The following is a 27,638-nucleotide window of genomic DNA, read 5'->3' on the forward strand; positions in this document are numbered from 1 at the left end:
TGGGTATGGGGTGCATAATAAAGAAAGAAATAGAAGAAATTGAAATTGCATAATACGGTTATTGACATGCAATAATAGTAAGATAAAGCAATGAGGACCAAATGGGAGACCAGTGATCAGATGAATATTACAGACTCAAGGGTAGCCTTCTCTTCTTGTATATAAATGAAAAAATAAATTCGTTTGTTTAATTCTAATGCTTGTAGGCGAGAACAGTTGTGAACGCCAGCTAGCGCACAAGTACATGAGCGCCCAAAATACTTTTACACAAAAGACATGTACAGACAGGCGTGTGGCTTCTGACTTCTTTTTTATTGATTAATATTAAATATTAGGCGCTTACCTATAATAGTTATCATTTTATACAAGTATAACTCTCACATAATAAATATAAAAGGAGTTTATCTAAAAACTGACAGAAGTGTTGTGTTTTGTGCGTTGTATCGTGTTTGTGGGTATTCGGGTGTGTTGTTTACGCTGGCGGGCGGCGTCCTTACCAACTCCGGATTATGTCTATTACATCACTAAACTTCATTTAATAACTATATGCCTGTTAAATAGAAGATTTTAATTGTTAATAGCATTATATTGTCGTTTTAATGTGGAACACGTACACATATGCGAAACATCGAAAGTTGGTGTCCGAAGTGGTAAAAATATTAGTGTGCGATGTTGTCAATGTACGGAGTGTCTTGTATCCGTGTGGGAGCTGTTAGTCTCTTTGAAGAAGTCATCTCGACAGGATCTTCCAGCTATAAAACTTTAGCACACATGGATCATCCTGGTACATCAAACGGTAAGTAATTACTAAACTGTACAAAGTTTTATGCTAGAACATTTGTTACAGAATTGTCCCTGTCAGGGACAATTCAGTCCCTGTCCCATGTGTACCCCATCACATGTGACGGAGTATGTGGGAATAATTTTGTTGACACTGTCCATTTTGTCAATTCTACAACAGCAGATAATACGAATTCCCAGAGATATTTGTAACTTGAGATACTTGGTTTGGTTTGGTTAAGTTGCGTTAGGTTAGGTTAGGATAGATTAGGATCTTTACTGAATATAATCTATAGTGTATAATTTCAGTCCTTGCACTGAATTTTCCTCGGACATTAAACTAATCCCCTGACATCCCACAATATCTCCTATATACCCGGCAATATCCTGTACTACTTTTTTGCTCTATGTATTTGTATAAAAATTTTCTTAGTGTAATAATTTCACACCTGTATACAATGCCATCTTACATATATTTTACATTTTATCCCAAACTTTACTCCCAACTGGAGATATATATATATTTTTTTTCTTCCAATAATATAGTATTTGCTTGAAATTAACAGCCTGGTCAATCAGGCTGTTGGATGCAACTCCTCTCAGTTTTGTTATACGAGTTACAGCATGGTTAATCACATCCAAAATTAAAGTTATTTCCAGATGCAGTCCTAAAATTTTTAACATTGCTATCACTAGTGTTAATGTAGATTATTTCATAATTTAAATAATATATTTAATTACTGTAGTACATTTGAACAACAATTTAACTTATAATTTTTGCAGCATAGGTGATTTGAATATAAGTATTTTATTAGAAATTATTTCCTTCAGGTCTTCAGGGAAAATTCATGAGGAGATGCACAAACTGCACACAATGTGTGCATGTCCGAAGCAATGTTTGCAAGTTCTGCCAGTGCGACTTCCGAAACAGTAGAGAATTAATGAAGAAAGAAGAGGAATCCTGTTTTCTACTTAAAGGCAAGAAGGCTTTAGAACGAAATACAGCAAGCCGGGTTCTACGAAGGATTGAAAATCAGGTATTGAAGTTTGTCTACATCTGTTGTATTCATTTGTATTCTTCTTATGCTGAACTTGCTTGATAAGGTATAGAATCAACATGAATAATACTGTACAGTACTTACATACTATTTGTTTATTTATTTATATACAAGATAGCACATTGGGATTATGAGAGTACATAGCATTGATGTTTTTACATTCTTGTAAAGCCACTAGCACACATAGCATTTTGGGCAGGTCCTTAATCTAACAGATAATTTTGAATAGGCAATTTAAAGCAAAATTGGAAAAAATTGGCTGTACATTATAAGAAAGTTTTACAAAGATTACTATGTACATTAAAGTAAAATTTGAGGGTTATCAACATATAAATTGTAGCATAATTTGAGGAATATTTCAAGGTATAATATAGTAAGATATGCATTCAATATAACAATCATGATATAAGGTGATAGCAATGATTACAATGGAAAAGTTGTATGGTTTAGGCACATATATTCTGGCATTGGGTTTCATAAGATACAGTGCGAGTTTAATGCACTAGTTAGGAAACTATCAAGATAAAATTAGGTACTTTTTGGTTTTATTTTTTAAAATGGCAGAAGTTGGACAGTTTTTAAATTTGTTAGCGAGTGAGTTCCATAGACAAGGTCCCTTTATTTGCATAGAGTATTTACACAGAATAACTTTGACTCTGGGGATATCAAAGATATTTATTTCTGGTATTGTGATTCTATTATGGGTTCTATTGCACATGCCCAGGTATGCTTCAAATATTTATTTTGTTGCATTTTCCCATATAGTGTTGTTGTTTAAATATTATTTGCTTTTCAGCTAACATATCTGCGTGGCTGTGAGTATGAATCAATCGTTATCTATTACAAAAAAGGACCAGCACGGGTGACACATGGTATCCTACCAAAAAACACAATACAAGAAGAGGACAAGAAGATCTTCACCACTAACTTCTTTTTGTGTAAGTAGTTCACATAATATATAAATATATCACCACCTATTATTTTCTCTCATATATAATAAATATATATATATATATATATATATATATATATATATATATATATATATATATATATATATATATATATATATATATATATATATAAAATGACAGTGTCAGACCATGGAGGAAAATTGAAACAGGAATTTCCTTAAGTACTTTCGTATATTAATACATCTTCAGAAGACTCCTTCTGAAGATGCATTAATATACGAAAGTACTTAAGGAAATTCCTGTTTCAATTTTCCTCCGTGGTCTGACACTGTCACATTTTCAATCACGTGTTTATTTTCGTGATATACACACACACATATAAATATATAAATATATAAATATATATATATATATATATATATATATATATATATATATATATATATATATATATATATATATATATATATATATATATAATTTCAATCCCAATTTCAATTTCAATTCAATTATCTCTGTCATTGATGTATATGGCAAAAAGTGTGGGGGCCCAAAACAGCACTATGTCTTAACATAATGGGTCCAAGGGCCCATAAGGTCTCAACAGCATTAAGGGCCCTTTAGCAAACCAGTGTGCTGGGGCCCCTATGACACCCATGATGTCTTTGTATCATTTCAAGTTTGTACATGTACTTCTTAAGATATGGGCACCATACAACTGCTGCATATTCTAGCTTTGGTCTAAAAAAATCATGAACAATTTATTTATTATTTATCCGTGAATGTATTTAAAAGCAATTCTAAAGTTCGAAAGTGTAGCACAACCTCCTGGCACAATGAGCTTTATGTGGTCCTCTTTATGGCTTTATGTAGACAATGAACATTATCGGTGCCAGAACTAAACCCTGTGGTACTCCACTCGTGACATTTCTCCAGTCCAATACATTGCCTCTGATTACTGCCCTCATTTTTCTATCAGTTTGAAATTTTTTAAATCCATGTTAGAAGCTTACCTGTCACCCCTCCAATATGCACCCCTCCAATTATATTTATTATAGTTAAATGAATTTAGTAAATTATTCGATATATTGTATTATAAGTGAATTGACACTAAACTATAAATGATACTAATAAGGTTTTAAAAATGAAAAACAGTAAAAATCTTTCATGTAAGATAAGGAAGTTGAAAAGTAAATTAACTGTAAACTAAATTATAAACTGTAGACATAATATAAAGTATTATAAGTAAAATACCTATAAACTACCAAATAATAAGGTGTAAGGAACCATTTCTATTGTTTGTCCTTTTTTACCTGTTTCCTCAGGTATTTTAAAATTCCCATTCCGTTGTTACTACACTTTTTTCCTGGTGTAGTTCCCTGTGGTTCAAATTTTACTACATGTACTTCTTGCTGCTTCTGAATGATTGCTAATGGTAGCCCTTGTTGCACCTGCAGAACTTTTTGTAAATGTTGCACCTGCGGAACTTTTTGTAAATGTTGCATTTGTTGCACCTGCGGAACTTTTTGTACTTGTTGCACTTGTTGCACTTCTTGCACCTGTGGAACTTTTTGTACTTGTTGCACTTCTTGCACCTGCGGAACTTTTTGTACTTGATGCACTTCTTTCACCTGCTGCACTTGTAGCTCGTCATGATTTTTTTCCAGGGCATTATCGCTATCACCTTCTGATCCTAATGTAAGTTTATCTGCATCAAGCTTCCTTGTGCGTGCTGGAAAAAAAATAAAGATTTATAAAAATACTGCATGTACGTACACAGTTAAAAAATTGCTCAAGGAGCTAAGTAAGAACAAAGCAGTTGGCCAAGTGTAACAGTAAAAATATTGGAAAAAAACAAGTAAAACTAAACTGGTAGAACACCGGGAGAAAAGCTTTATAATATCAGACCGTCAACATGGTTTTCGAAATGGAAGATCCTGTGTAACAAATTTAATCAGTTACTATGATCGAGCCGCAGAAATTTTACAGGAAAGAGATGGTTGCGTTGACTGCATCTATCTGGACCTAAAAAAGGCATTCAACAGAATTCCACATAAGAGTTTGTTCTGGAAACTGGAACATATTGGAGGGGTGACAGGTAAGCTTCTAACATGGATTAAAAAATTTCAAACTGATAGAAAATGAGGGCAGTAATCAGAGGCAATGTATTGGACTGGAGAAATGTCACGAGTGGAGTACCACAGGGTTTAGTTCTGGCACCGATAATGTTCATTGTCTACATAAAGCCACATAAAGAGGACCACATAAAGCTCATTGTGCCAGGAGGTTGTGCTACACTTTCGAACTTTAAAATTGCTTTTAAATACATTCATGGATAAATAATAAATAAATTGTTCATGATTTTTTTAGACCAAAGCTAGAATATGCAGCAGTTGTATGGTGCCCATATCTTAAGAAGTACATGTACAAACTTGAAATGATACAAAGACATCATGGGTGTCATAGGGGCCCCAGCACACTGGTTTGCTAAAGGGCCCTTAATGCTGTTGAGACCTTATGGGCCCTTGGACCCATTATGTTAAGACATAGTGCTGTTTTGGGCCCCCACACTTTTTGCCATATACATCAATGACAGAGATAATTGAATTGAAATTGAAATTATATATATATATATATATATATATATATATATATATTTATATATATATATATATATATATATATATATATATATATATATATATATATATATATTATATATATATATATATATATACATATATATATATATATATATATATATATTATTTATTTATTTATTTATTTATTTATTTATTTATTTATATGTGTGTGTGTATATCACGAAAATAAACACGTGATTAAAAATGTGACAGTGTCAGACCACGGAGGAAAGTTGAAACAGGAATTTCCTTAAGTACTTTCGTATATTAATACATCTTCAGAAGGAGTCTTCTGAAGATGTATTGAACCGACAGCACCGGGGACGTAGGCTGCAACGCCGAATTGATCTTGAACAGATATTGGGAAAAAGAACACTCTAGGGATAATTTAAGTGATGACAGATGGGTAACACTCCCCAGTCTAGGAGACCACGGGTAAGGCAGATTGCGACTAACGCAAGTTGTGGGTAAATGCCTATTATTACATATTAATGGTAAGCCCGATGTTAGGCAGGGTACTGAAGCATGAACTTAGGGAAAAAAAAACAAATTCGTAGGATGGATGTGCAGCGAACCGCTGAATCAGATTGCGTCAGGTGGGAGCAGGCCGTTCCACGCCGCTCTCCTCGTCCCGAGGGGTGTGTGTTGACCCCTCCGCGATGATTCTGTGGACTGAGGGAATTCTGCGAAGAGAGGGAACTTGGAATTGCAATTAGTAAGATGGTTAAAACCAAAGGAGCAATGCATGCTCGGTCTTAATTGAGGCGAATAGGACACTGGGCAATATTAATAAAGGATTAGTAACTTGACGCCTGGAGTTGTTCTTCCGTTAATCTTGCAATGAAATTTGTGCCTTAGTTAGAATAAGCAGAACTGTATTTTGCGTCATACTATAGATGTAAATAAATTCCCTTGAACGTGTACAGCGTAGTAAATGAGAAAAAAAAAAACTTGGGTAAATACTGGTTCGATAACATGGTAAAATTGCAGACCAATTACCACGAACGTAGTGGAGTATGGGACCTTCCAATGTTCCAAGCATGGGAAGACATGTACTATAGTACGTCATTAAATACGCATGAACGTGTAATATATCGCAAATAATGCATGAATATGTAAGAACAACCCATACCCCCAAAATGTAAAATTACCGCATCAAGCTTGATATTACGTCAATGTTTTAACTGGTCGTTAGTCAGAATAAAGTGTGCTGTATAATGTCATACGAATTTTTCGGCGAAGCATGCCCGTGCCACCCCTTGGGCGACGTAATCCTTAACGACCAACCAACAACCATACTAATCCACTAATGGTACTAATGACTAATCTAACCGCAAATGGGCTGTATAAGAATACCATAAAGACTACCCCCAACAGTCTGTGGATAGTAGAACAAATTAATAAATGATAGAATAAGCGTCCCAGACTGTTACAAGTAAGCGGATTAATGAATATTAAAAGTCATTAACATAAGTACTTTTCATCTACGGGCTCCCCATGGCCCGTAACCCCCCCCCGTTCCAGGCAGCGAATCTTTAACAACAATTAAGTACATTTTAATGTCAATAATAGTAATTCCCAATATCTAATGTATAGAAATAATTATAAAAACAAAATAGACTTAGAAAACCTTCAAAATTATAGTTTTTAAATATGTTCCAGAAAAACCCCAGTGACCGAATAATTATAAGGAAGGCAGAATTGTGAGCAGTATTTAATTACGGTATGGAGGCCAAGGTGTGACAAAAAAGGAAGGTATCAATGAATAAGGGTTATCGTTAAACAGTAGTAACTAATCCAATAAGAACACATCCCAATCTGAGAGAGATAAGCAGCGTGATTAATTAACTAATGCGAAAAAAGTTTTATTAAGTAAAAGGAGAGATTGATTGGGGTTGAGAGAATACGTAGCATCGCGTAGTATTTACAAACTTGGAAAGCCTCGAGTACCACAGCGATACTGGAGGAGGGAAGTACCATCAACAAACAAAAAAGGTATAAGATTACCAGACCAGAATACCTAATTACCTCAGATAATAACAGGGATAATAATATAATCCATGTAACATAAGTAGAAGACAAATAGCGAAATGTCCAAATCCTTAAATAATTACTGTATATAAATATGTAGCGGAAAATAAGTTAATGAATATGTGAAGAGTAAATTAGTAAGAAATTAAATGCCTTAGAGAAGACATGATTAAATTTGTAACGTGAAACCCAGCGACCGACAATAAAATTTACCGCCCGTGACTGGCCGATAATTCCTAAGTAGGGAAAAACATGCGATTACAGAATTACCCGAAGGGAATCACTTAAAAGAAAATATACAATAATCCTAACATGAAAGCAGTAAGAAAACTTCCCTACTTCGCAGAAACAGTGAAAATAACAGTTGATAAGTAACTCCGTGAATAAGAATTAAGTCAGTGAAGGGAAGAAAAAAGAATTAAAAGTGTGTAGACCGCTTGACCTGTAAGTTGTTTAGCTTGGATTCTAAAGAGTAAGAATAGACTTGACCTTAATTGTAATCCTATTGGGATGCGACAGGATGACCTCGCGCGCCAATGCTTCCGAGGACTGAAGAAGGATTATCTTGAGATACCCACTAAATAAAATTAACTGAGACAATTACATTGAAGTCCATCAAATGTTGTCCTCCGCATGCGGACCGACAAATAAATTGATTTACCTACTGCTATTAAGGGTTTAATTAAGAAGCGTTAAGCGTATGATAAGTATAAGATTTGAGTAAAGAATAACCACTTAATGTGTAAACCACAGCTTGTAGTCTTAAAGCTGGAGATTAAAACGTAATCTCGTCCGAAGGAAGTTAAATCATGACTGACATGCGTGCGTCCGGACGGCACTGATTCCATAAGTATGTGGATGGATAAATAATATAGGAAATATAAGGTCCAATGCAGCTGTTTCCATAATAAGTTGCTCTCCGAATGCGTGGTACGTTTAACGGCCCTGTGAATTTGCTGATTGCAGGTCAGCTTGAACGGCAGCAGTCGGAGCTAGGGTCGTCACCTGATGAATAATAGATATTCATTTCTGGTGCGGTGAAATATGGTCCTTGCGTCTGTCCCGTAAGAATTTCGGGGCAGCAAATTATAAATTTTTTGTTACAGAGTCCGTTGCAATGATCTCCAGCTTCCGGGGTCGTTGTTGGTGGGGCTTCCTGCTACACCGGCGGTCAAAATAATAATTCCGGGTTCAACCGGCAGACATAGGTCTGGCAATCCAATCGCGAGGGGCGGCTGCATAATAATTCCGGTCTCACCCGGCAGACATGTGACTTCTTCCCCATCGCCGTCTCTAGACGTAGGTCTGGCAATACATTAGCGAGGGCGGGTGCATAAGAATTCCGGGCTTAACCGGCAGACATTAGGTCAGGCAATCCAATAGCGAGGTCAGCTGCCTAATAATTCCGGGCTTAAACCGGCAGACATAGTTCTGGCAGTCCAATAGCGAGGGCAGCTGCATAATAATAATTCCGGGCTTAACCGGCAGACATTAGGTCTGGCAATCCAATAGCAAAGGCGGCTGCATAATAAATCCGGGCTCAACCGGCAGACATAGGTCTGGCAAACTACAGCGAGGGCGCTGCATAATAATTCCGGGCTCAACCGGCAGACATAGGTCTGGCAATCCAAATAGCGATGGACGGCTGCATAATAATTCCGGGCTCAACCGGCAGACATAGGTCTGGCAATACAACCGCGAGGGCGGCTGCATAATAGATCCGGGCGTAACCGGCAGACATTAGGTCTGGCAAGCCAATAGCGAAGGCGGCTGCATAATAATTCCGGGCTCAACCAGCAGACATAGGTCTGGCAATCCAATAGCGAGGGCGGCTGCATAATAATTCCGGGCTCAACCGGGCGGCCGATAGAATAATTTTTAGGAAGCAAACAATAGCGAGGGCGGCTGAATAAGTGGAGAAACGTGCGACTACAGTGGATACCCACAGGGAGGCACCAAATAAAGAATAAAATAAACCGGTCATGAAAACACCGATGTGTACCACCCTTCAACGAGGAAACAGAAAAAAAAAACTGTTGAAATACTATGTTAAGGAGATAATGAGTCTATTGGGGGGAATTAATAAGAATTAAATGAGGATAATCCGTGTGACTTAAGGTCTTAAAATTTAAGAAAGGCTTAACCCTAACTGTAATCCTATTAGCACGTGACTATAGAAACTCGCGCGCCTAATTTAACGAGGACTGTTGAAGGAATAATGAATTCCCCCCTAGATGAATCGCACGAACTGGGAAATCTAGCCAGCTTAATTATTTAGTACCGAATTAATACTCTAGATAAGTTATTTAGTGACGAGGAGGAAAATATAGGGGAAAACATAGTATGACATGATACACACAATCTTTTAGGAGAAAAATCGTAACTGTGACCAACTGTTTGACTGTAAAGAGACGAACAGTTTATAAGATTTATAAGTTCTAGTAGTACAGGATTTTGTAATGTAGCGTATTAATAGAGGTTTATAAGTGTAATGATCGAGACCAAAACAGCTCAATAATAATAGAGGCCACTGCAGACAAAATGAAGGGAATCTATTATCTCGAATCATGTGTTGTCCTCCGATGATGTCCGACAATTAACTTTATTTTACCTTTGTGAATAAAGTTTTAATAATAATGTGGAGTGAAAATTATGTATGATAATGTATTAAAGAATAATCTCTTAGCGCGTGCTTAACCGGAAGTCCTCGGATGTTGTCCGACAAATAACCTTATATTACATTTGCGAATAAAGTTTTATTTATGAACGTGGAGTGAAAATTATGTATGAAAAAGTATTAAAGAATGACCTCCTAGTGCGTAAAACACATCTTCTAATCGTATTGCTGGGAATTAAAACCTAATCTCTGACCCCGTAGGATGTTAAGAACCCGACTGTGACCTGCTTGTGCCTGGAAGGCGAGGACTCCAGAATGTAAGAATGAAAAAGAGAAATAAGAAAAAATTAAAAAAAAAGGGGGCCACACAGCGGATTCCATCTTATGTTGTACTCCTTATTCGTGGTGCGTTTAACAGCCTTGTGACCTTTTTCCTGAATGTTGATCAGCTGTAACGACTGCAGATTGACTGAATTCCCTGATAAATGAAAATTTTTGCCTCATGGCTTTCAAAGGGAAAATTAGTTCCTGAGTGGTGATAATGGGACCTTCTCATCTGTCCAGTGAGAATTCCATAGCAGCAGAATATAATGTTGGTAACCGGGACTATGGCGATGATCTCCGCTAGGGTACTTCAGAATTTTTTTTTTTTTTTTTTTTTGGGCATAGCCGGCAGCCCAAGGACGGCAATCCCGTAGCTAGGTGAACTACATATAAAATTTAAATTTTTTTTTTTTTGTTTGGCTTAACCGTCTGACCAAGGTCTGGCAAACACGCACAAGGACAATTCATTCGGCGAAAGAGGCTGCATAGAAAATTCCGGGCTTAACCGGCAGACAATAGTCTAAAAATCCAGCGGCGAAGGAGGCGCTGGGAATGTCTGGCATTCTGGCAACAAGAATGTCTGTATAGAATTTCCGGGCTTAACCGGCAGACAAAATGTCTGGCTCTCCAACACGTGGCTTGCCTCATAAAAAAAAATTTTTTTGATGGGCACTACCTGCCGACCGAAGTTCGGCGACCCAGCCACAGTGTAGGCTGCATAAAATTATTTGGCCTAACCGGCAGACGATATGACTAGCAATCCACAGCTAGGAGCCACATAAAAGGATCCGGGCTTAACCGGCGGACAAAATTCCGGCAAAATAGCATCGATGATACTGAATAAATATAAAATTCCCGGGCTTAACCGGCAGACTATAAATCTGTCAAGCTAGCGGCTAGGGCAAGGCTGTATAAGAATTCCGTATTAATCGTCGTACAATAGTGCTGGGGCAGCCTAGAATGCCCTGCCTAGGCATGACCTAGCTGGAACGTCTACAGGCCGCGTGGGGAACAGCGCTGGGCACACGCCGACACTTGGGAGGAACCTAGCTATACATTTAGAACATAAGATATCACTTTACCTTGGTGAAAGTTGAGTACTGTAGACCGACACTAGGTTTTCAGCATGTGAGGTTGAAGGGGCCCCCGGAGTTAAACTCAACCAGGGTGGGGGCTGCGATCGAGGTAGCAATCGTAGTTTCCATAGCTTCTAGAAGTCCCAAGAACACAAGAGTCCTATGTTATTCCTTTTTCTTGCCAAGCGAAGCGTGTTTGTAGCGTTCGTGGCGAAAAATTTTTCCCATGACTTGTGGAGCTGAGCGAGGCTGGAGCAAGATAGAACGCATGTCCCTTCCTCTCTTATATAGTCCTCCCGCGGCGCTCCGCACGCTGCGCTGCGGATCGCGCTGTGCAATTGTCTTCTCCTCCATCAGAAATTCCTCCGCATTCCTACGTAATGCAGCGGTTATTTCTTTATTGTGTATTATTCTAATCTGCTTTTGTGTCAAAATTTCTTCAATGTACCTGTAAACATTTTTTGTCAATTTTTTTGTTAATTTATCTAAAATTTTCTGTTAGTTTAAGGACTTGCCCGAAACGCTATGCGTGCTAGTGGCTTTACAAGAATGTAAATTCAACTTCATTTCTATATTCTCTGTTAACCCCAATGTATATATTTCTTGTATATAAATAAATAAATACAGTATTCTCTGTGGTTATAGTGTCAGTTGGGGGGTTAATGGGCCAGGCCGAGCTTGCCTGTGCCCCACAAATATCACCCTTATAGCTGACTAGTTGGTATAACGGCTTTTCCCAAACCTCTCTCTCGCCAGAATTATACTGGCATGTGAGTATCTTTGGCAGTTGATGAATCCTAAATATCTGTCATTCTGTCATTTTCATTTATAATATATAAGGTTTCTACATCTGTAGTCAAGGGAGGAGGGCGGGTGTTTCGAGCGGAGCGTGCCGGAGCTGTGAAGGACTGAGGACAGAAATCCTGTAGCGTTTGCTTAAATGTGCGCCCCCCCTCCCCCCACGGCGCGCTGCGTAAATGTTTTTCCTCCTCAGAATTCCCCCGCTTATTTTAAAATAAGCAGCGACCATATTAATGTTATATATACATGTACACATCCTCATACACGCTTCGATTAATAAATCCCAGTGTCCTATTCGCCTTATTACGAACATTCATGCATTGAATCTTTTGTTTTAAATTCTTACTAATCATAACTCCCAGATCCCTTTCGCAATCCGACTTCGCAATCTCAACACCATCTAGCTCGTATCTTGTAACTCTATCATCATTACCTAGCCTCAGAACTTTACATTTATCAGCATTAAACTGCATTTGCCAATCCTTTGACCATTTCAAAACCCTATCTAGATCAACTTGAAGTGCTAGTGAGTCCTCCTCCGAATTAATTTCCCTACCGATTTTCGTATCATCGGCAAATTTGCAAATGTTGCTACTCAAACCTGAATCTAAATCATTTATATATATTATAAATAACAGAGGTCCCAGGACAGAGCCCTGAGGTACTCCACTAACAACATTATCCCACTCTGACTTAACCCCATTTATACTAACTCTCTGTTTCCTTTGGAATAGCCATGCCCTAATCCAAGTTAATATAGCACCCCCAATACCATGAGCTTCTATTTTTTTAATTAGTCTTTCATGTGGCACTGTATCAAAAGCTTTGCTAAAGTCAAGGTACACAACATCACAATCCTTACTACTATCAACTGCCTCAACTATGCTGGAATAAAAAGTTAGCAAATTTGTTAAACATGAACGGCCATTTGTAAAACCATGTTGTGACTCATTTATTAATTTATGTTTTTCAAGATGGAGACGAATTGTATTTGCAATTATTGATTCAAGTAACTTTCCCACAATAGACCTTAGGCTAATTGGCCGATAGTTTGACGCAAGTGATCTATCTCCTTTCTTAAAAATTGGTACCACATTAGCTACCTTCCATGACTCCGGCACTCTGCCTGACTCTATTGATTTATTAAATATGGTAGACAGTGGCTTGGAAAGCTCTTCTTTGCATTCTTTAAGCACCCTGGCAAACACTTCATCCGGCCCTGGTGATTTGTTTGGTTTTAGTTTTTCTAATTGTTTAATTACATCCTCCCTGGTAACTGCTAAACTAGTCAACCTGTCCTCATCCCCACCCACATAGACTTGTTCGGCTGAAGGCATATTGTTAAGTTCTTCTTTAGTAAATACAGATATAAAATATTTGTTAAAAATACTACTCATCTCCTTGTCATTATCCGTTATTTGACCTGTCTCAGATTTTAATGGACCTATCCTTTCCCTAGTCTTAGTTCGATATAACTGAAAAAACCCTTTAGGATTTGACTTTGCTTGCTCTGCTATGCGATCTTCATAGTTTCTTTTTGCTCTCCTAATCTCTTTTTTAACATTTCTAACCAGTTGTATGAATTCCTGTTCTAAACTGACTTCCCCATTCTTAATCCTTTTGTACCAAGCTCTCTTTTTACCTATAAGGTTCTTTAAATTATTTGTTATCCACTTTGGGTCATTAGTATTCAATTTGTATGGTATACTACGTTCCTGTGCTTTGTTTAGAATATTCTTAAATAAGTTATATATTAAATCCACATCGAAATCGCCTTTTCCGTCACCTGTCGCTGGGTTCATGTCTCGCTCTAAGACCGGCCCACACCCCATACCCAAGACTTTCCAATCTATTTGACCCAAAAAATTTCTTAGGCTATTAAATTCAGCTTTTCGAAAATCTGGCACTTTAACAGAATTTTCTCCTACAGGTCTATTCCATTCTATGCTAAATCTGATTACTTTGTGATCATTGTTCCCTAGCTCACTCCCTATTTCGATGTCATTAATTTGTGTTTCCCTGTTAGTTAACACTAAATCTAAATTATTATTTTCCCGCGTTGGTTCCTTAATGTGTTGTGTAAGAAAGCAATCGTCAATTAATTCTAGAAAATCTTCTGCTTCACTATTCCCTGTTTTGTTCACCCAGTTTATTCCACTAAAATTAAAGTCACCCATGACATAAATACTCTTAGATCTAGATGCTCTAGATATTTCATCCCATAGATGCTTTGTTTCCATTCTGTCTAAATTTGGTGGCCTATATATAACTCCTATTATAATATTATTTGCTTTTTCGTTTAATTCTATCCAAATAGTTTCTGTGTGTGGCTCAGTTTTAATTCCCTCTTTGAGACTACATTTCAAATTGTCCCTAACATATATGGATACTCCCCCTCCTCATCTAATATATCTATCTGTGTGAAATAGTTTAAATCCATTTATTTGATATTCAGCTAATAGTTCTCTATTTTCTACATTCATCCTCATTTCGGTAAGTGCAATAATATCTATTTTTTCTGTGCAGACAAGAGCATTTAATTCATTTATTTTATTTCTTAGACTTCTATTGTTAATGTAATATACCCTAAGTGAATTGTTATTTTGAGGCCCTTTTCTTTCCCTGATCATTTTGCCAATTCTTTTCTCCCACGAACACATACTTTTATTACCTCCTTCCTCCAAATCAATTCCCATACCACTATCTATTAACAGTTTAAACCCAAACAAACACCTCTAACCACTGGTTCCAACGAGTTCGCAACAGCAACAACCCCAGCCCTCGATAGATGCACCCCATCACGAGTATACATTTAATTTCTTCCATAGAAGTGTTCCCAGTTGTCTATGAAAGATATTGCATTTGATTTGCAATATCTTTCCAGCCGGCAATTGACACCAAGTGCCCTCGACATCCATTCATTTCCCACTCCCTTTCTTGGAAGAATGCCACATATGATCGGGATTCCTCCCTTGCTCCTAACTAATTCAATGGCTGTCCTGAATCTCTGTATTAGTTCCTCACTCCTAACTCGCCCAACATCATTACCCCCTGCACTAATACAAATAATGGGTTTGTTCCCATTTCCCGTCATAATATCATTCATGTTTCCAACAATATCACCAATTCCAGCTCCCGGATAGCAAACCCTTAATCTGTTCCCCCTATCTCTGGCACAAAACGTTCTGTCTAAATACCTCACCTGGGAATCTCCCACAACCAAAATTCGCTTCGGTACCTCCTTAACTTTCTGAGCAGCCTGAGGGGCCTGCGCTCCGCCGCTCCTCGCTGATTTTCGTTCCGAGTGAACTGCAGGCGCACCACAGCACTCATCCTCCAACACGGCAAATGAATTTGCTGTCCTTAGGGCGTCTGTAGGCGGCCTTGTCAAGGTCTTCTTAAGACCCCTGTCCTTCACGACTCTCCACGATGAGGTCCCGTCAACACTGGTCTCCTCCTTCGTTTCCTCCCGAAGTCTCAGCCACCGTACCTCCTCCCGCAGGGAATCCATCTCTGCTCTCAGAGCTCCAACCAGACTCAAATCAGACTTGGTGCTATGGCGGTATGTTCACTCACAAGATGAGTGGCGCTGCCCAATAAACTCGCCCCTCGGGGCAAAATTTAAAAATTTAGGAACAGGTAATGAAACTGAGGATAGGGGGCAGACAGATTCACAACAAACGACAAGGAAGCGTGCGAGGAACTCAATAAGAAATTCCAGGAAATTTCACATTAGAGCAAAGAGAAGTTCCAGAGATAAGTTTAGTTTAGTTAATTTATTATGCACCCATACCCATCTTGTGAGTGGTAGTGGAAAGGGTTACAGAGGCACATAATGGGCTCAGGGACTGAACCCCACAATTCATTTAGCTAAGCAAGTTACAATCTTGATGAGCTAGTTACAAAATTCAATATAAGTCGTCACATCAACAATGGTTCGAGATCGACCACAAGTACAGGTTCTTACTTAAGCAACTGACATAAGTGGAGAGCTAGTGTCACAGTTGATATGTTTGTCCTGCACACCGCCCCCCGTCCAGTGGGCAGCAGTGTGCAGGACAAACTATCAGCAGATGCACTGTGCCTGCCACTGCTGGTATAATAAATCACTGGTAACAGGTGAGCTGCCAAAAATTTGGAAGACGGCTAATGTGGTTCCGATATACAATAAGGCATAGAAGATATAGACAGGAGGCACTGAACTACAGGCCAGTGTCCCTAACTTGCATGCCATGCAAGTCGATGGTGAAGATTGTGAGAATAAAGCCAGTGGAACATCTGGAGCGAAAGAACTTTGTAACACAGCATCAACATGGGTTCAGGGATGGCAAGTCCTGCCTCACAGGGCTAATTGAATTCTGCGATCAGGCAAGAAAGAGAGGGGTGGGCAGACTGCATATTTTTGGATTGCCAGAAAGCCTTTGACACAGTACCACACAAGAGGCTAGTGAAAAAGCTGGAGATGCAGACTGGAGTGAAAGGGAAGGTACTCCGTTGGATAAGGGAGTACCTAAGCAACAGAAGACAACGTGTCAATGTGAGGGGTGAGGTCTCGGAGTGGCGGGGAATCACCAGTGGAGTCCTGCAAGGTTCAGTCCTTGGACCTATACTGTTTCTGATATATGTAAATGATCTCTCAGAGGGTATAGACTCGTTCCTCTCAATGTTTGCTGATGATGTATTGAGCTCGGTTTCACTCTCTCCACAAACAAGACAAAAGCAAACTCTCATCACAAGAGGAGAGAAAATGAAGAACTACAAATTAATGATGTAACACTTGAATGGGTTGACCACTATCGGTACCTTGGCGTCACTGTCGGCTCTAACAAGGGGAAGAAAGAGGAGCTCAACCAGCTCGTAGGAACATGCAAAAGTCGACTCAGGGCACTGAAAGCTATGACCTGGAATGGACATGGAGCTTCTATTGCCGTGCTAAAAATGATGTACACAGCCTATGTGCGCTCCGTCATACTATGCCGCACCAGTTCTGTGCACCTACTCCCAAAGCGATATGAAAAGGCTTGAAAGCATTCAAAATGAAGCCATGACAATCATTCTTGGAGTCCCAAGAACTGCCAAAACGTCCAATCTACAAGAGGAGTTGTCCCTCCACAGTGTCACAAGCAGAATTAAGGAACTGAATGCTAAGCTTGCAATTAGGATAACCAGAGATCCCCATTACAATGATATTGCCAAGAAAAACCTGAGTTCTGTGCTGCTAGCAGGAGGAAACAGGAGAAGCAAAAAATGGCATCACAGATCAGTCTGCTACCTTGAAGAACTTCACCTGCTTGAGCAAGCCCGTGAGCTCCTGCCTGTAGAGAGGTTACCTCCCTGGGAGGATGACTCATGCAAGATTATCATCAATGAAATGGTAACGAAAAAATCCAACATGATACCACAAGAAATGAGGCACAAGTATCTCGAGGAAATTTATAAAGAAGCCGGAGATGAACTAGATCAAATCTACACTGACGGGTCATCTAATCCTGTCAATGGCAGGGCTGGTGCAGCGTACACGGTAATTAAGGATAATACTTTCCAACGCAGAAATGAAGAAAAAGCACGTATTGAGAACTATGCCTCTTCAACGCAAGCAGAGCTAACTGCCATTGTTATGGCGTTAAGGTTTCTTGAACGGAACACTAATGGTGCAGTGATTTGCACCGATTCAAAAGCAGCACTGCAAAGCCAAAGTAAAAATCAGGCAGAAAATCTTGCAATAGTCGCTGAAATTAAGAGAGCTGTGAGAGTACTTACCAATCAGGGAAGAGTCATCAAGTTTCTGTTGGTCCCCTCCCATGTTGGGGGATCCCCTCCCATGTTGGGGGATCCCCTCCCATGTTGGGGGGATCCCCTCCCATGTTGGGGGATCCCCTCCCATGTTGGGGGGATCCCCTCCCATGTTGGGGGCATCCCCTCCCATGTTGGGGGATCCCCTCCCATGTTGGGGGATCCCCTCCCATGTTGGGGGGATCCCCTCCCATGTTGGGGGGATCCCCTCCCATGTTGGGGGGATCCCCTCCCATGTTGGGGGGATCCCCTCCCATGTTGGGGGATCCCCTCCCTTGTTGGGGGGATCCCCTCCCATGTTGGGGGGATCCCCTCCCATGTTGGGTGGATCTCCTCCCATGTTGTGGGGATCCCCTCCCATGTTGGGGGGATCCCCTCCCATGTTGGGGGGATCCCCTCCCATGTTGTGGGGATCCCCTCCCATGTTGGGGGGATCCCCTCCCATGTTGGGGGGATCCCCTCCCATGTTGGGGGATCCCCTCCCATGTTGGGGGGATCCTCTCCCATGTTGGGGATCCCCTCCCATGTTGGAATATGTGGGAATGAATGAGCAGATGTGCTGGCTGCTGAAGGAGATCATATTGAATACTTCATACCCAAGACTCTACTACAAATTAGAGGTATTGTCAGGCAACATCACCGTGACAAGGTAACTGAGGAAAGGAGGATAGAAGCACAAACCAGTGAATCTGTACGATGGTACAACATGGTTGCAGCTGCCAATCACAGTCCTTATGGACGAAGAGGAGGAGGACGCGGGAGAGAATCGGTAATAGCGAGAATCCGTCTTGGATACAAATGTCCATGGAGATATGGAATGGAAACAACAGTTGATCAGCGAAGTTGCAGAATCTGTGGTGATCATATTGAATACTTCATACCCAAGACTCTACTACAAATTAGAGGTATTGTCAGGCAACATCACCGTGACAAGGTAACTGAGGAAAGGAGGATAGAAGCACAAACCAGTGAATCTGTACGATGGTACAACATGGTTGCAGCTGCCAATCACAGTCCTTATGGACGAAGAGGAGGAGGACGCGGGAGAGAATCGGTAATAGCGAGAATCCGTCTTGGATACAAATGTCCATGGAGATATGGAATGGAAACAACAGTTGATCAGCGAAGTTGCAGAATCTGTGGTGAGAGTGACGGACATCGCCTTGACCACTATCTACGTGAATGTGAACACCTGAGAGACATCAGAAATATGTGTAGAGTAATAAACCCCACATTGTTTGAGTTAGGAAAACACTATTTGTCAAATATTGATACTGTTCCTAAAAGATTCCCCCATTTTGCACCCGCAAGATTTTTAGGGTTGAAAGATGTTAATCTTCTTGTTTGAGGAGCTGTTTGTTACGGACCCGAGCCCAGCGTCCGAGGACGGAGCAGTGACGACCACGCCATCTGTGGGTCAGCTCCCGAAACCCCCTCCAAATGGACAGCGCCATCTAGTGAGGACAGGATATACCGGCCACAGGGGCTGGTTTCCCGTCCTGATCTGCTCATAACACAGCCGCTGCTGACCTCTGGTGAGGTGATGCTTAGACAGCAACGCCATCTATGGAGTGGATAGGTGGGTGTTTGTGTCTAAGCCTGTAAGTGAGGTGCCCTAGAGTGTCATCAGTACTAATGACGTGTCTGATTACAGAGTCGACCTGGGACTGCTGTAATGGACGTTGGATCAGTCTACCCAAGGCAGCCGTAGAACCTCCACGCATTTGCTGCTGAAGCTGTGAGTCACCCCCCCCCGCCCTGGATGAACACTGTTGTGTTAGCCTGCCTGTGAGGTGGCAGAACCAGGGATTGTCGTACCCGGGGCTGACTGGTGGAGAAGACTATAGCCACTGGGGTGTTGTGGTGAGGAGAGTGATCTGTGAAATCACACGAGGCTCCTGCCTAGGGCTCGCAACCCTAGTATCGGTCGTGGAGTGACCTAACCAGCAGAACTGATTGGAACCTGCCAGCTACAGGCTGGATTTGTGGTTGAAGGCCTCCACAACGGTGGCCTAACCAGTGGAACTGATTGGAACCTGCCAGCTACAGGCTGGATTTATGGTTGAAGGCCTCCACGACGGTGCCCCCAGTGGAACTGTGATTTGGCTGGCCTGTGGCCAGGGTAGACTCGAGAGAATCGAAGGATTCAACGTGAGGCCACAAGAAGAGGACCAGGGCTACCCCTCTCGAGCACCGTGGAACATTCCTGCGTCTTCAGAGGAAGACTATTCTGTATATTATAGTGTTTATACCCCCCCCCCCGTGTGACTGTTTATATATTTATTTATGGTGGTGGTGTAATTATATATTTAAGTTTAGTGCCTTTGTCTCCCTTCCCCTTTAATTTACTTGTGTTACGGAACGCAATTCTTGAAAGCCACTACTAACTTGGGGCCGGATACCCAAACTCTATTAACATCAGAGAAAGAACCCAGTTGCGACCCAATAGGGCCGTAACACTGTTCACTTGAGACAGTTAAGCAAGTCCCAGCTGTGTCTGGGTACAAGTGACAGGATGAACAACCCAGCGGGTTTTCTTCCTATTGGGGAGTGTTGCACATGCTTCTATGGCGGTATGTTCACTCACAGGATGAGTGGCGCTGCCCAATACAGTCACTATGGCGGTGTGTTCACTCACAGGATAAGTGACGCTGCCCAATACTGTCACTATGGCGGTATGTTCACTCACAGGATGAGTGGCGCTGCCCAATACAGTCACTATGGCGGTGTGTTCACTCACAGGATAAGTGACGCTGCCCAATACTGTCACTATGGCGGTGTGTCCACTCACAGGATGAGTGGCGCTGCCCAATACAGTCACTATGGCGGTGTGTCCACTCACAGGATGAGTGACGCTGCCCAATACTGTCACTATGGCGGTGTGTCCACTCACAGGATGAGTGGCGCTGCCCAATACAGTCACTATGGCGGTGTGTCCACTCACAGGATGAGTGACGCTGCCCAATACTGTCACTATGGCGGTGTGTCCACTCACAGGATGAGTGGCGCTGCCCAATACAGTCACTATGGCGGTGTGTCCACTCACAGGATGAGTGATGCTGCCCAATACTGTCACTATGGCGGTGTGTCCACTAACAGGATGAGTGGCACTGCCCAATACAGTCACTATGGCGGTGTGTCCACTCACAGGATGAGTGACGCTGCCCAATACTGTCACTATGGCGGTGTGTCCACTCACAGGATGAGTGGCGCTGCCCAATACAGTCACTATGGCGGTGTGTCCACTCACAGGATGAGTGACGCTGCCCAATACTGTCACTATGGCGGTGTGTCCACTCACAGGATGAGTGACGCTGCCCAATACAGTCACTATGGCGGTGTGTCCACTCACAGGATGAGTGGCACTGCCCAATACAGTCACTATGGCGGTGTGTCCACTCACAGGATGAGTGACGCTGCCCAATAAACTCGCCCTTCGGGTCAAAATTAAAAAAAAAAGTTAAGAATGCAAAAATTATGAGGAGAATTAAAACAGATGAAGATAGTAGGAGGCTACAAGATGACCTAGACAGACTGAATGAATGGTCCAACAAATGGCTGCTAAAGTTCAACCCGAGGAAATGCAAGGTAATGCAACTAGGCAGTGGAAACAGGAGGTCAGACACAGGATACCGAATGGGAGATGAATTACTCCATGAAACGAACAGAAAGATCTAGGAGTTGATATCACACCAAACCTGTCTCCTGAAGCCCACATAAAGAGAATAACGTCTGCGGCATATGCGAGGCTGGCTAACATCAGAACAGCCTTCAGGAACCTGTGTAAGGAATCATTCAGAATCTTGTACACCACATATGTAAGACCAATCCTGGAGTATGCGGCCCCAGCATGGAGCCCGTACCTTGTCAAGCACAAGACGAAGCTGGAAAAAGTTCAGAGGTATGCCACTAGACTAGTCCCAGAACTAAGAGGCATGAGTTACGAGGAAAGGCTGCGGGAAATGCACCTTACGACACTGGAAGACAGAAGAGTAAGGGGAGACATGATCACTACCTACAAAATCCTCAGGGGAATCGACCGGATAGACAAGGATAAACTATTCAACACTGGTGGTACACGAACAAGGGGACACAGGTGGAGACTGAGTACCCACATGAGCCACATGTGGGTACGTTAGGAGACGACATGTGATGGTATCCGTAGGTACACGAACAAGGGGACACAGGTGGAGACTGAGTACCCATATGAGCCACATGTGGGTACGTTAGGAGACGACATGTGATGGTATCCATAGGAAATTAATTTCAAATCTGTTTTCTTTCAGTTGTTCAGTCAGTTGATTGACAGTTGAGAGGCGGGACCAAAGGGCCAGAGCTCAACCCCCGCAAGCACAACTAGGTGAGTACACACAGGAAACAAAGATGCCAAAAAAACACATTAGAAAGTTGTCTTTCGCAAACAGAGTGGTAGACGGTTGGAACAAGTTGGGTGAGAAGGTGGTGGAGGCCAAGACCGTTAGTAGTTTCCAAGCGTTATATGACAAAGAGTGTTGGGAAGACGGGACAGACGAGCGTAGCTCCCATCCTGTAACTACACTTAGGGAATTATACACACACACACACACACTTTTTTCCTTTTATTCACTTTTATTCATGAAGCCGCAATGCAACCACTTGGGGTGGACGGTGTCGCTTCGTGCAGGTCGGCGTTCAATCTCCGACTGTCCAAGTGGTTGGGCACCATTCCTTCCCTCCGTCCCATCCCAAATCCTTATCCTGACCCCTTGCCAGTGTTATATAATGGTAATGGCTTGGCGCTTTCCCCAGACGATTGCGCCCGCAGCCTCCCGAGGCCGCATCACCGTGTAGAGCGGCCACCAGAGCCTCTTATTGGACGCCCCCGTCAAATGTCCGTTATATTAATCATGTTTATTGCTGCATACTCTGTGTTGGCCCGGGTGAGTGTGTATAGGGGGACCAAGAGCTCCCTGGATGGCTCTTGGGTGTCCCTGTAAGGCTCTTGGGAGTCCCTGTAAGGCTCTTGGGTGTCCCTGTAAGGCTCTTGGGTGTCCCTACGACATAAACGGTGGACCAGGCCAAACACAACGTCCCTATAGTGTCGTCCGGTTGTCCTCGAGCGCAGGAAGTGGAGGACTAGGACGTCGCCCGCGGTGATCTTGGTGAGGAGCCTGTCCTCGTGGGGGCGGGTCTTGCCCCCCATGGCCAGCAGGGAGCGCTGCCCCCAGGGGCTCCCTTGGTACATAATGTATGAACCAGTCACACAACCCCACACAATCATAACTATAAAATAAATAAAAAGAATGAGAGAAAACTTCTCATATACAAGAGCCAACGGGTTATAACACACATAGTTGCGTGTGGTCAGCCCCAAAATGGCGTCGTCTTTGTCAATGTCGCACCTCGCGAAGGGCGCGAATATCAGGGACATAATGTCCCTGAAGTTCACTACATCCCTTTTCCAGGGGTAGCTGGCCATCAAGGTAAAGGTCTTGCCTTGGACTATATAGCTATGATAGCCAAGTAAAACAACATCCACCACCACAGCCAAGATGTGGATGGCACACCGGCAGCCGTAAACATTTGAAAAGTTCCCCACACGGGAGCGGAGGAACTCCGCAACTTTCTCCCTGCTCTCCTGTCTACCTTTCTCTTCATCTTCATCATCTTCTGCATCTTTCATTAACGTCCTCAAAAAATACCAGTTTGCGCCTGTCTCAGCACCGCGCACCACCACAAGACAGACTACACAACCTACCAGGAACCCGACAAAGGTGCCATGGGCGGGTGATTCAGTCCGCCTGTTGTGGGTGTCGTCGTCATAGCCCACGGACACGTGGTGTTGCTCACAGTAAGTCTACAGGTCGTCCGGTGGTCTCTCACCTGTGCTCTGATCCACACATACAAACTCCTTCCTCATGATCAAGGAGCCGCTGATGGCTGCGATCATTCCCAAACACAATATAATGCCCCATTGATGGGCCAGTAACACACTGGAAGACACCGGGCCCGAGGCTCGCTACCGCCAGAAACACTTGGGCATATCGCCCAATACATCTTTGGTCTACTTAAAGACATCGCCTAACTTCTTGAGCCGTTCTGCCATCTTAAGAACGGTTGGGCAAGCTTCTCAGCAATATCTGAGACCCGCTGCTACGATAACCGATAATAAGGACACGTTTGGAACCCTCCCTTACATATATATCATACATATATAAATATTTAGTTAGGTGGGAATTAGAGGGAGATAGACATGGACTTGTCTATCGATAGACTTGGTTAAAGAGATGTTGACAATAGACTTCCATCATGGACCATTATCTCATCATCTTTTGGGGTGTGGTTTGGTCATTATATCTTCAGCCCCGTTATTGTGACTCATTGTTACCATACTCGTAAACTTGTTCCCTTCAGCCATTTGAAGGGAAGGTGGTGAAAGGTAGGGAAGGTAGTGAAGAGTAGGGTAGGTGGTGAAGGGTAGGGAAGGTGGTGAAGGGTAGGGTAGGTGGTGAAGGGTAGGGAAGGTGGTGATGGGTAGGGTATGTGGTGATGGGTAGGTTAGGTGGTGAAGGGAAGGGTAGGTGGTGAAGGGTAGGGTAGGTGGTGAAGGGTAGGGTAGGTGGTGATGGGTAGGGTAGGTGGTGAAGGGTAGGGAAGGTGGTGAAGGGTAGGGAAGGTGGTGAAGGGTAGGGTAGGTGGTGATAGGTAGGGTAGGTGGTGAAGGGTAGGGTAGGTGGTGAAAGGTAGGGTAGGTGGTGAAGGGTAGGGTAGGTGGTGAAGGGTAGGGTAGGTGGTGATGGGTAGGGTAGGTGGTGAAGGGTAGGGAAGGTGGTGATGGGTAGGGTAGGTGGTGATGGGTAGGGTAGGTGGTGAAAGGTAGGGTAGGTAGGGTAGGGTAGGTGGTGATGGGTAGGGTAGGTGGTGAAGGGTAGGGAAGGTGGTGAAGGGTAGGGAAGGTGGTGAAGGGTATGGAAGGTGGTGAAGGGTAGGGAAGATGGTGAAGGGTAGGGAAGGTGGTGAAGGGTAGGGTAGGTGGTGATGGGTAGGGTAGGTGGTGAAGGGTAGGGTAGGTGGTGAAGGATAGGGTAGGTGGTGAAGGGTAGGGTAGGTGGTGAAGGGTAGGGTAGGTGGTGAAGGGTAGGGTAGGTGGTGATGGGTAGGGTAGGTGGTGAAGGGTAGGGAAGGTGGTGAAGGGTAGGGAAGGTGGTGAAGGGTAGGGAAGGTGGTGAAGGGTAGGGAAGGTGCTGAAGGGTAGGGTAGGTGGTGATGGGTAGGGTAGGTGGTGAAGGGTATGGTAGGTGGTGAAGGGTAGGGTAGGTGGTGAAGGGTAAGGTAGGTGGTGATGGGTAGGGTAGGTGGTGAAGGGTAGGGAAGGTGGTGATGGGTAGGGTACGTGGTGAAGGGTAGGGAAGGTGGTGAAGGGACGGGTAGGTGGTATAAAGGGTAGGGAAGGTGGTGAAGGGTAGGGTAGGTGGTGAAGGGTAGGGAAGGTGGTGATGGGTAGGGTAGGTGGTGATGGGTAGGGTAGGTGGTGAAGGGCAGTGAAGGTAGTGAAGGGTAGGGAAGGTGGTGAAGGGTAGGGAAGGTGGTGAAGGGTAGGGTAGGTGGTGATGGGTAGGGTAAATGGTGAAGGGTAGGGTAGGTGGTGAAGGGTAGGGTAGGTGGTGAAGGGTAGGGTAGGTGGTGAAGGGTAAGGTAGGTGGTGAAGGGTAGGGAAGGTGGTGAAGGGTAGGGAAGGTGGTGAAGGGTAGTGAAGGTGGTGAAGGGTAGGGAAGGTGGTGAAGGGTAGGGTAGGTGGTGAAGGGTAGGGAAGGTGGTGAAGGGTAGTGAAGGTGGTGAAGGGTAGGGAAGGTGGTGAAGGGTAGTGAAGGTGGTGAAGGGTAGGGTAGGTGGTGAAGGGTAGAGTAGGTGGTGAAGGATAGGGAAGGTGGTGAAGGGTAGTGAAGGTGGTGAAGGGTAGAGTAGGTGGTGAAAGGTAGGGTAGGTGGTGAAGGGTAGTGAAGGTGGTGAAGGGTAGGGAAGGTGGTGAAGGGTAGTGAAGGTGGTGAAGGGTAGGGAAGGTGGTGAAGGGTAGGGTAGGTGGTGAAAGGTAGGGAAGGTGGTGAAGGGTAGTGAAGGTGGTGAAGGGCAGGGAAGGTGGTGAAAGGTAGGGAAGGTGGTGAAGGGTAGAGTAGGTGAAGGGTAGTGAAGGTGGTGAAGGGTAGGGAAGGTGGTGAAGGGTAGTGACGGCGGTGAAGGGTAGGGAAGGTGGTGAAGGGTAGGGAAGGTGGTGAAGGGTAGGGTAGGTGGTGAAGGGTAGTGAAGGTGGTGAAGGGCAGGGAAGGTGGTGAAGGGTAGGGAAGGTGGTGAAGTGTAGTGAAGGTGGTGAAGGGTAGGGTAGGTGGTGAAGGGTGGTGAAGGGTAGTGAAGGTGGTGAAGGGTAGGGAAGGTGGTGAAGGGTAGTGAAGGTGGTGAAGGGTAGTGAAGGTGGTGAAGGGCAGGGAAGGTGGTGAAGGGTAGGGAAGGTGGTGAAGGGTAGTGAAGGTGGTGAAGGGTAGGGTAGGTGGTGAAGGGTGGGGAAGGTGGTGAAGGGTAGTGAAGGTGGTGAAGGGTAGGGAAGGTGGTGAAGGGTAAGGAAGGTGATGAAGGGTAGGGAAGGTGGTGAAGGGTAGAGTAGGTGGTAAAGGGTAGTGAAGGTGGTGAAGGGTAGAGTAGGTGGTGAAGGGTAGTGAAGGTGGTGAAGGGTAGGGAAGGTGGTGAAGGGTAGTGACGGTGGTGAAGGGTAGGGAAGGTGGTGAAGGGTAGGGAAGGTGGTGAAGGGTAGGGTAGGTGGTGAAGGGTAGGGAAGGTGGTGAAGGGTAGGGTAGGTGGTGAAGGGCAGGGAAGGTGGTGAAGGGTAGTGAATGTGGTGAAGGGTAGGGAAGGTGGTGAAGGGTAAGGAAGGTGATGAAGGGTAGGGAAGGTGGTGAAGGGTAGTGAAGGTGGTGAAGGGCAGGGAAGGTGGTGAAAGGTAGGGAAGGTGGTGAAGGGTAGTGAAGGTGGTGAAGGGTAGGGAAGGTGGTGAAGGGTAGGGTAGGTGGTGAAGGGTAGGGAAGGTCGTGAAGGGTAGGGAAGGTGGTGAAGGGTAGTGAAGGTGGTGAAGGGTAGTGAAGGTGGTGAAGGGTAGGGAAGGTGGTGAAGGGTAGTGAAGGTGGTGAAGGGCAGGGAAGGTGGTGAAGGGTAGGGAAGGTGGTGAAAGGTAGTGAAGGTGGTGAAGGGCAGGGTAGGTAGTGAAGGGTAGGGAAGGTGGTGAAGGGTAGGGTAGGTGGTGAAGGGTAGGGAAGGTGGTGAAGGGTAGTGAAGGTGGTGAAGGGTAGGGAAGGTGGAGAAGGGTAGGGAAGGTGGTGAAGGGTAGTGAAGGTGGTGAAGGGCAGGGAAGGTGGTGAAGGGCAGGGAAGGTGGTGAAGGGCAGGGAAGGTGGTGAAGGGTAGGGAAGGTGGTAAAGGGTAGTGAAGGTGGTGAAGGGTTGGGTAGGTGGTGAAGGGTAGTGAAGGTGGTGAAGGGTAGGGAAGGTGGTGAAGGGTAGGGAAGGTGGAGAAGGGTAGTGAAGGTGGTGAAGGGCAGGGAAGGTGGTGAAGGGTAGGGAAGGTGGTGAAGGGTAGTGA

The 27,638-nt window shown here is 43.5% G+C and overlaps 1 protein-coding gene across 2 annotated transcripts in view; it reads left to right on the forward strand.

Moving 5' to 3' along the window:
- The first annotated feature begins 290 nt into the window (after positions 1-290).
- LOC138352364 (uncharacterized) overlaps positions 291-27,638 on the forward strand; it is a 46,811-nt gene continuing 19,463 nt past the window's right edge. The window contains exons 1-4 of one of the 2 annotated variants that reach the window (XM_069304812.1): positions 291-796; positions 1,612-1,817; positions 2,635-2,776; positions 19,691-20,283. In XM_069304812.1, the coding sequence (XP_069160913.1) occupies positions 670-796; positions 1,612-1,817; positions 2,635-2,776; positions 19,691-19,692 (477 nt within the window). In that variant the 5' untranslated portion in view covers positions 291-669 and the 3' untranslated portion in view covers positions 19,693-20,283. Of the gene's footprint in view, positions 797-1,611; positions 1,818-2,634; positions 2,777-19,690; positions 20,284-27,638 lie in introns of those variants that run through there. The other variant, XM_069304809.1, reaches the window with a different exon arrangement.

The sequence above is a fragment of the Procambarus clarkii genome, chromosome 5 (assembly GCF_040958095.1).
Source record: "Procambarus clarkii isolate CNS0578487 chromosome 5, FALCON_Pclarkii_2.0, whole genome shotgun sequence".
NCBI lineage: Eukaryota > Metazoa > Arthropoda > Malacostraca > Decapoda > Cambaridae > Procambarus > Procambarus clarkii.